The following is a 10110-nucleotide window of genomic DNA, read 5'->3' on the forward strand; positions in this document are numbered from 1 at the left end:
CAAAACTCCGAACACATCTTCCTTTTTTAAGAATGATTTCTGTGCCGTTCTTTGTTCTTTTCTCAAAGAAAAGCTTAATCTTCCAGAAGACCGCTGTTCGCAGCAGCAGCCATAAGCCCCGGCCACCGACTCTATACACGATGTGATTGGCCTGACCAAAATTTGGTTTTTCCAGCTCACAAGTCAATGGAGAGTGCCTAGACTCCCCTGGCTGCAAAATAAATTTGCTGCCAATAGGGTGCGTCTAGATTTCTAGGCTACTACTCTTCTTAAAATGTGAATAAATTTGTGTATCCATGATAACTATTGAGACACCTTCACTTAAATATAGATGTTTAATAGTGTGATTCTAATGGTCAAACAATTCATCCATGGAAGTATATTTACTGTTTCTAAACCATTATTTGTATTGACACCTTGACTTAAATATAGATGTCAGTTTAATTTGATAAAATTTGCCCATCAATCTATACTGAAACTTTTTTGAATTATCCAAAAGACAAATAATTCTGTATCCTTAATAAAACTGATCTTAAATTTGGAGCAATATGTGTGTTCTTTACTGGATCTCTATTTTGTTAAATTAAGATTTGTTTTCCTTACTGGTTTGAGTTATTTCAATAAAACAATACATTATGAACCTCTGTGTGATTATATATATATATATATATATATATATATATATATATATATATATATATATATATATATATATATATATATAAATAACACATTTTTAAACTGATTGTGTTCTAAGGGTAATGTAAAGTCTTTATCCTGAAATTAGACTGAAAAAGTCAGTTAGCTGTGAACTAAAGTCAAGAAACCTGAAACATATCAAACTGTTATCAGGACTTTATTTACAGAGAAAGATGACCTGACAGGAAGGAGATGTTTCACAAAGAAACTTATTTGTTAGCCATGAGTTATCATAATTTAGGCCCACTAGTTCCTTTTCACCCTCTACACCTCAGACTTCACTCACAACACCACCCACTGCCACATCCAGAAGTTCTCCGATGATCGTTGTTGGATGTGTTTCTGAGGGAAATGATCTGGAATACAAGACTGTGTGTAGTGCTGCATCGGTCAGCTGATATGGTCATGTAGCCTTTATTTAGCCAAGAAAGTCAATTTAAAAACTTTCCTCATCAGTTACGTACACATCAGAGATGATTCTGTTTAATAAAGTCAGAGCAGCAGCTGATCCGTTCAGCTGATTCATCTGCTGCTGATCACATTTCCGTATTTGTCCACTTCCTGTGTGATGGTCACCACACCGGAGTCTTGGTGGTGCTGCAAAACAATATTTATAACAATTGAATTTATAAAAATTATTTATAACAAATAATTCAGTTCATTTTGACTTTTTAATTTCTTACTATGCAGATAACTTAAGTAACCTTTGACAAAGTGGATAAAACTATCTTGACATCGTGCTTTAAAGAGTAGCTTGTACGGGGAAATTAACAAAGTGCAGTTTTATTGGATGTATAGCAGTTTAAATGTTATATTGTTTGGGTTAGTTATGTTGTGTAACATGTGTTGGTTTTACTAATGTTAGCTAACGTAGTGAGCTGTTCACAATACCTTTATCGTAAATTATTAATCAACAGCACTTGGTTAGGGAGATTCAAGAACAGATATCCTTTCAGAGCTTTTTGTAACTGAGCAGCTTTGTATGAGAGAACTTTATGTTCTGTATTTTTACGGTAGCTACACGCACATTTTCTGTTTTTAATTACGAGTCAAAGTCCGTGTAATGAGCTGCCAGAACTTTTTCTCTTATTTTACAGACATTTCTTAGAGTTGGATTTTTCGCTAATGTTAGCATGCTAACAGGCTAAGCTAAGCTACTTTGTGAGTATTTGTCCCCGGTTTACAACCAAGGGGGTAAGCTTCGCTTCAGACCTCGAACCTCCTATGGCGCCATTTTGATGCTACCTAGCCATCACCTCACGTTAGCATTCCACTGACTAGCATTCATTTGGACGTCACTTGAGAGCAAATAACTTTACATTTGAAGCGTTTAAAGACTCTATTATTCCATTGTTTAGTTCTAAAGAAACACGACAATGTATAAAAGGCTCCATTACCTTGTACCTCACGTTATGGCTCCGTAGCAGACGCTTTTGTAAAAATAGGCTAACGATTGTGTCACATAGTAGAGGAATTACCGTATAGTACAGGATAACCTTGCAGGCAGTTTCGACTTATATGAGCTGTTTAGGTTTAATTACTAATGTTAACTAGCATTTAAGTTAGCAATAATAATTAGCCTGTGCCCATGTTATCTCCTTACATATACCTACACTCTCCGTCTCTGTAAGATTGGGAATGATTGAGATTTCTCTTGTCACAGCTACCAGAAGACTTACAACTTTCAGACACGTTGCTCACGTCACATCTACGTTGTCTCTCTCAGTTGGAGGTTGCGCAGTAAAGCAAGAGATCACTGGAAACGTGCTTCTAATATCCTTCACTGGTCTCCTTCCAGAGGAACGGAGTCTATTGGTCCATTATATACTGTCTATGTTTACAACTACCCTGCTTCCACCAAAGCATTTTTGAGGGCCAGTTCGGAGCCGGTGCCTAATCTCGAACCAGTTCTTTGAGATTCAACGGCCAAAGAACCGGCTCTCGGCCAAAAACTGGTTCCAGAGCTGCACCAACTCTTTGCTGGTCTCCAACAAAGTCCTGCTTACGTCAGGGGCTGCGGGTGGGATTATCGTGACCAACAAGACCAACTATGAGTCTCAGACATCCACGATGCACCAGGCGCGTAGTCAGTAATGGGCCAGGGCGGCACTGGCCCGCCCACTTTACTCACTGCCCTGTCCAGCCAAGTTTGATCAAAATATGTTTTTGTTGTGAAAAATATTCAAAAGCATGTAAAAAAAAGAAAAGAAATAGTAACAAAAGTGTTTAATGTGTCTTCTCTTCTGATTCTTAATCTATGGTTTGAACCATAGATTGAGGATCAAACAATTAGGAAGCCTTCGGAATGTAATTGGTTGCTATGGTAACAACAGGCAGACTCTCCGGGCTACCTTCAGCAGCTAACGTTAGCTAGCTGGCTTTTTAGACAATGTACCATGGATGTGTTAAGCAATGTACTGTTAAAAGTTACCGCGACAACAATGGCTTCTCTTTGAAGGGTATGGACCGTTTTCTTGGATGGAATCCAGTGGAAATAAGGACAAGCTCTTCAGCAGCATGTGCAGACATTTCCCCAGCGGAGCTGACAGCCCATCAGCGAGAGAGGAGTTTGTCTGAGTGCTGGCCCTCACAAACATAACATTAAGTAAAACGTGTTTCAAGCTTCTTGCATTATTATTTAAGTAACCTTCCTATTTACTAAGAAATCGTGAACACTGATGATGGCTGAAACACGTTTGTGTTTTGGCCACATTAAATAAGAAGATAACTTATCTGTGATTGACAAAGTTTTTAGTTTTTTTTTATCCTGTCACTGCCGTGGACTCGATTATTATATTCGTTATTATTCACTGCTACTTACAGTATATTCACACTGTACTTATATATGATTGTAGGGCCTACTGTAATTATGTTGACACTGTACTTTATGTTCACACTGGATTACAATATAATCCATTGTTTTAGAAACAATCTGTTTAGCCTTTACTTATTTGTATTCCTTACTCTAGCTATGTTACTTTATACACTTACTGACTCTCTCTTTTCTAAGTATTCTGATTCTGATTCTATGTACAAAAGAGTTAGCAGCAGCAAAAACACACTGAGCTCATTGAACTTTCCCCCCGGCTCACCTCTCTCCATCCAGCAGCCTCCTGTACTCGGCGATCTCCAGCTCCAGTCTGGTGTTGATGTCCAGCAGCTTACCATACATGGCCTTCTGGTTCTCCAGGTTGGCCCTGAGGTGGGCGAGGTGCGCCTCCAGATCCTCCACCTGCCTCTGGAAACTTGCCAGCATGTTGGCGTGGCGGCTCTTGGTCTCAGCCAGAGTCATCTCCACAGCTCCTTTCTGTTCAGGAGGAAGAGGGAGGAACAGTCAGGTCAGCTGTGTTCAACTCTTTTACTGTCAATTTGACTTCCCAAAACAACTTTTCATTAACAAATTAATGAAAATGAATTGCTCTTGAGGGAATTACTGTAATTGTTGGAATTGTTGGGGCTTTGTAAATTATAGAGTGTGGTCTAGACCTACTCTATCTGTAAAGTGTCTCGAGATAACTCTTGTTATGATTTGATACTATAAATAAATAAAATTGAAAATTGAATTGAAAAGTTAAAAATAAAACTAATCATCAAAGTCATTCAAGCATTTATTTTATTGTATTAGTTCTAACCTTTCCTCACTTTTCTCTCTTTTCCTGGCAGAAATGGGCTTTGTTGATTAGCTCAAGAATGGGTAACTTTAATGGTTTAAATATCAGAATTCAATTGTCAACAACAGACTGAAGGGAAACCTTTTCAGATCATTTTGGGGTTTTTATTTTGTTTCCGATTTGGAAATTGATCCCAAAACGCTTAAACAATCTAACATTTGATGACTCGATGACGTTGACAGATTTAGTGTTTTCTTACCTTGCTGATCTCGGCCTGCAGTCTGATCTCCAGACTCTGATAAATTCTTCTGAGCTCTGAGATCTCAGTCTTGGTCGTCTGCAGAATCTCGGTGCTCACAACCACCTCTTTGTTCAGCTCGCCTGACTGTAAAGAACAATCAATGATGATATCGATCACATATCAGGATATCAGACAGCAGCGTGATGTAGCGTTATCTGCCAAACTAGAACTAGAAAAATGTCTTTTACAAAAACTTTAAGTTATAAAAGTTAATAACTACAACTTAAAAAAAAAAACGTTAAAACAATGAAAGAAACTAAAAGGGTTTGTGGTCTGGAACAACAGAACTTCAGAAAATAAAACGTTTAAAAAAATGTAAAACAACAAAAGAACTAGTATAAAAACTTCATAAGTCATGAAATACACTGAAATTCCTTTTGCGATCCCAAGCTGCTCCACTAAAAAACAAGATAAAATATAAATACACAGAGTTAAACAACACTTACACATATAGTACAAAGATTTAGTTAAAATATTAAAAAGTTTAAAAACTGGAAATTATCAAACTTAAAAAAACACATAGTTTTGAATGATAAAAAATCAGCGATGAGCCCATTCAGGGCAGGACACAGGACTTTGTGGTTTTACCTTGGCCTGGAACCAGGACTCCAGCTCTGTGCGGTTGTTGTTGACGACGGTCTCGTAATGTTCTCTGATTCCGGCCATGACGGCAGACAGGTCCTCCTGAGGAGCAGCGTCCACCTCCACGTTCACCTGACCTCCCACCTGGGCCCGCAGAGCCAGCAGGTCCTGCAGGAAGACGGCGGTTAAACTTTTGTCTTTTTAAGCTTTGAATTTATCTTTCTGTGTGGTTTCAGTGGTCTCACCTCCTCATGGTTCATCCTGAGTTCAATCAACTCCACTTTCAGACCATTGATCTGCTTCACCAGGTCCTTCCAGCTCAGAGTCAGCTCCTGCAGGAGTCTCTTCTGCCCGCTGATGTCCGCCTCCACCGACTGACGCGTGGCCAGCTCGTGCTCAAACCTGAAGAAAAAAAACACGACAATGACTTCCAGAGACTCGCCGGAATGTTGAAATGACTTGGTTGATAGTTGATGATGTTTCGATCTTACAGGAAACAAAGTCTCACACGCACTTGACTTTGAAGTCGTTGCCAGCCAGCTGGGCATCGTCGACGGCGAGAACAAGGCCGGCGTTTTCATGAGCAGCAAAGGTGATCTAATAAGTTAAAATAGTTAAAAACTTTAAACTTAAAATGATTAAAAAAAAAAAGACACAAAAAGTTATAAAACTTAAAAAACAACATGTTAAAAAAATGATAACCCTCTTACAACAAAGGACGTGACAACTCCTACTCATAAGTGATTGCAAAATTTTATTTTAGACATTTATTATACACCATCTGTTTAATATATATTACACTACTTTTGTGAACCTAAAAATTTGGTTTACTCATTTCAAGCACCAAAAAATATTTTTAACATGATTAAAGGTTTGTTTTCACAATAAAGAGATTTTAAGGAATTCCAAAAAGTGACTATCACCTTATCAGCATTAGGGCCAAATTATCTCTTTACACATTGCTTGTTTGGCCTCCTCTTGCTGAAAGCTGAGTTTGTTCTGGACAATTTGGTATAAAACACATCGAGATCAGTTACATGAAATTTATGGAGTTAGAATCATGCCAAAACCTCACACACAGAAACCTACCTATCAAACAAATACAATATGTTTTACACATACAAAGAAACGTATTTCTTCAATGACAAAAAATATCCTGCAAGTACAAAAAAAAATCCTTCAAGTACAAAACAAATTCTACAAGTACGAAGAAAAAAAATCCTTCAAGTACAATAAAAAATCTTTCAAGTACAAAAAAAAACCCTTCAAGTACAAAAAAAAATCCTTCAAGTACAAAACAAATTCTACAAGTACGAAGAAAAAAAATCCTTCAAGTACAAAAAAAAATCCTACAAGTACAAAACAAATTCTACAAGTACAAAAAACTGTCACGTGACTTTTGGCACTAATTTTCCGCCTGCTGATCCACACACAAATGCAGGTAAATTTACTAACAAATGTTCTGTAATTTGCACTCCACAACAGCAGGTGGCGCTGTTAAGTCAATTTAAGCCTACCAGGACCATAGATACACGCAGATTTTTTAAAATGTTATTACGGTTCATAACTTACTGGAACAAAGCTGACCAACGTGTTGTTGCTGTGACAAAACCACTGATTATATATATGTATATTGTAGCGATACTGGCGTTAAAGACGCGCTGATCGTTGTCTGATTCTCTGAAATGAATGCCGGCATTGCATTGTGGGAAATCGGCTTTGCATGCGCCCAACTCTAATCATATCTGTTCTGTCTTACAGCATACTGTAATATTTCACTAGTAATAAGACCAAAATAATATTATTATAATAAAGAAAGGCATACTATGATAATATCTACATATATGTTGCTAGATGTAGTATTATAGTTTAAAAAATATCAAAACAACAAAGCAATCCAGCTTCCCTGGCCGAAATAGACCGAAATAATAACATTAAAAGAAATGCAATTAAACCATGATAAGATCTGGTGAATAAATGTTGATTAAAACAGCGGTTATTGGGCTAAAAATACCAATAATAGCAAAGCTGTATACAGCTTCTCTGTACAGAAAGAAACGTGCTGTGATCAGGGAATCTGTGCGTGGACCACGGATGATGCCTGTCATTGACCTACATACATTGCATCCGTGGGCCCGTCACAGAATTTTCGGCGAATCTGTGAAACTGCCACAGTTTTTGAGTTAAGAGGCCGTGTTCATTTCACAGAATTCTGTGAGACCGGCAGCCTGTAGGCTACTACAAAGCAAGATCAACATGCTGGATTTATTTCAGTTACCCAGCTTCACCTGTACTTGCAGGATATTTTTTGTCATTGAAGAAATACGTTTCTTTGTATATGTAAAACATACTGTATTTGTTTGATAGGTAGGTTTCTTATTTGCAGAACAAAATGCACTAGTTTGTGAATGATGTTTTGTATTTGCAAACCACACTGAGTTTGTTTGTGAATCGTTGGGTGTGAGTAAAACACGTTTTGTGTGTGTGTGTGTGTGTGTGTGTGTGTGTGTGTGTGTGTGTGTGTGTGTGTGTGTGTGTGTGTGTGTGTGTGTGTGTGTGTGGTTTTGGCATGATTCTAACTCCATAGTAATTACCCTTAAAAGGTGAATTTAAGAAGATACTGTATGTAAACATCAAAAAAATATTCCAAAAACAAAGAGTTCTGAGTTTCTGTGCTCACCTTGTCCTGCAGGTCTTTGATGCGGATGAAGATTCCGAAGCCCAAATCTGCGGAGCACGACTGGACCGCAGGTTTGGTCTTGTTGTCCAGGAACAGTCTGATCTTCAGCTCCAGGTCGGCGTTGGCCTTCTCCAGGCTGTGCACCTTGTCCAGGTAGGTGGCCAGGCGATCGTTGAGGTTCTGCATGGTGGCCTTCTTGCTGACGTTCACGCCAGCCATGCTCAAGGCCCCACCAGTTGGGGAGGAGAAGGAGGCCTTGGAGACACAGATTCTAGTCCCTCCGGCTCCTCCATAAACGCTGCCAGCCCCCATGCCGCTGACCCGGCAGGAGGAGGAGGAGGACATGGCGGAGCTCCTCGTGGGGACAGACACGTAGCTGCTGCCGCTGGAGAGGGAGGTCATGGCTGAGCGTCGGCGGCTCTGAGCTGCTGGGACGGGGCGGTGGTTGCAAGGCAGGTAGGGTTGCCAAACATGCCAGGTGGGTTAGCCCCGGGGCCTGGAGAGCAAACCGGTCTGAGCAGAGCAGGCGAGGTCTAGCAGGTTGGGGTGGTTTGCATTCTGACACTTTCTGTTATGTCTCGCTTGGCTTGAGAAAGGAAAACAATTGGATGCAGAAAAAAAAGTTAATTAATTACACAAAGACAAATGATTTTCTGCGGCAATGAAAAAGGAAGGCTGGCGCTTAGTACTTACTTTGATTCTAGAGGACTAAAAAATTAGAGCTGCAATGATTAATGGATTAGTTGTCAATTATTAAATTAATCACTATCAACTATTTTGATTATCGATTAATCTGTTTCATTAAAACTGTGGTTTTGGCACTAACACACAAGCTGCACGAAGTAAGTTGCCCTGCTTCTCTGAACTGACTCTCTTTCACAGCGAATAACTTATCTCACAAACCATTCACTGTTCAGGTCGTTACTTCAGGCTGTGGCCGACAGTAACGTTACACGCCACGGATAAAGTTGTTCGTAAAAGTCGTTATATTGTTTTGGGGACAATGACATGGCTGGATAGCTAGCTTGTCTTGATGTTCAACATGCTGTCAAATTATATTTACTGATTGCCGACTTTACACAATTTTATTGACTTTGGATCTTGCTAGCATAGCGTTAGCTTTCTGGCTCATAGCTGAACTTAATTGTTCTATGAGCTGAGTGGACTATAAATATCTCCCGTTGCTTAGGGTGGCAAGTGGTATCGGTCCTTCCTATTTCCTGGAGCAGTGAACAACGTTTGCATAGCATAAGAACCTTATGTGATGGGAATGATTGTTCCAGGTATTAGTCAAACAAGGAAACTGAGCTATTGTTTGGAAAAACTTTAGATTTTGATTGTAAAAACCGAACCGATTGTCGAAACCGAAGTTGAGGTAACTCTCAAGATAGAGCCTTACTTTCCTTTTTGATACAGAGCAGTTATCAGCACTGTTACGTTTCTCCGCCATTTGTTTCATTCATAAAATAGTGATGCCGTGGCGGCAAAGTTGCCGAGGAAAAATGGGAATTGATTGGAAGTGTGCATTTCTGTAAAGGGGAGACTTGTGTGTACCCAGAAAACCCATTTTCATTCAGATATCTGGAGGTCAGAGGTCAAGGGGCACCTTTGAAAATGGCCATGCCTGTTGTTCCCTTGCCAAAATGTAGCTTTACAAGTTTAGTTTCACATGACACCAATATAGTTTCTCTGTAGCTTTAAAATGGGTCCTGCTAGAGCTACTTAATTATTCAGGGCTGAGAAAACATTTGAGACTGGAGCCCCTCATTTTTAATTTTAACATCACAAGTCCATTGGAAATACATTCATATAAGATTGAGAAAAATATTTTTTTTAATGCTAAAATTATGTATAATATTTTTTTACTTTTCCCCCATTTTCCCATGAAATACTGAATAAAAGTAAAATAGAATTATTTGTTACCATGCATCCCGTTCTCACAAGTTGCCCTGTGTGCTTTTTATTTATGTATGGCTTTATTTAAACTGAATTCTTACGTATGGATGGAGGAGCAGGAATGGGGCCTCGCCTGTCGGCTCCTCCTGTCCTTCCCTGGATGACCTGACTGTCCGGTCCTGTCAGTCCACACGGAGGCCAGAGGACCAGAAATCCAGTCGGACCACAAACGCCTCACAGCTCACAGCTCTATCCTCAGGCAAGGCAATTATGAAACAGCCGTGGTATGTTGGGATTTTATCACTAATGTCAGAAAATGTGAATCAGTGTTTCCCAAAAGC

The 10110-nt window shown here is 39.3% G+C and overlaps 1 protein-coding gene across 1 annotated transcript; it reads right to left on the reverse strand.

The window, feature by feature from the left end:
- Nucleotides 1–916: 916 nt before the first annotated feature.
- LOC114553946 (keratin, type I cytoskeletal 50 kDa) lies at nucleotides 917–8218 on the reverse strand. Its single transcript, XM_028575426.1, has 7 exons — nucleotides 7874–8218; nucleotides 5708–5790; nucleotides 5439–5595; nucleotides 5200–5361; nucleotides 4570–4695; nucleotides 3792–4006; nucleotides 917–1296 (listed from the first exon to the last, which is right to left on the reverse strand). Exons 1-7 carry the CDS (start codon nucleotides 8216–8218, stop codon nucleotides 1272–1274), a joined length of 1113 nt encoding a protein of 370 aa, XP_028431227.1. The 3' UTR covers nucleotides 917–1271.
- Between the last annotated feature and the right edge of the window lie 1892 nt (nucleotides 8219–10110).

The sequence above is a fragment of the Perca flavescens genome, chromosome 4, assembly GCF_004354835.1.
Source record: "Perca flavescens isolate YP-PL-M2 chromosome 4, PFLA_1.0, whole genome shotgun sequence".
Classification (NCBI taxonomy): domain Eukaryota; kingdom Metazoa; phylum Chordata; class Actinopteri; order Perciformes; family Percidae; genus Perca; species Perca flavescens.

Coding starts and splice junctions, on each gene's coding strand:
- LOC114553946 (XM_028575426.1), bottom strand. CDS start 8,218: ATGTCCTCCTCCTCCTCCTGCCGGGTCAGCGGCATGGGGGCTGGCAGC. Junction 4,007..4,569: donor TGCAGGCCGAGATCAGCAAG/GTAAGAAAACAC, acceptor CCTCCTGAACAG/AAAGGAGCTGTGGAGATGAC. Junction 1,297..3,791: donor AGGCTGCTGGATGGAGAGAG/GTGAGCCGGGGG, acceptor ATTGTTTTGCAG/CACCACCAAGACTCCGGTGT.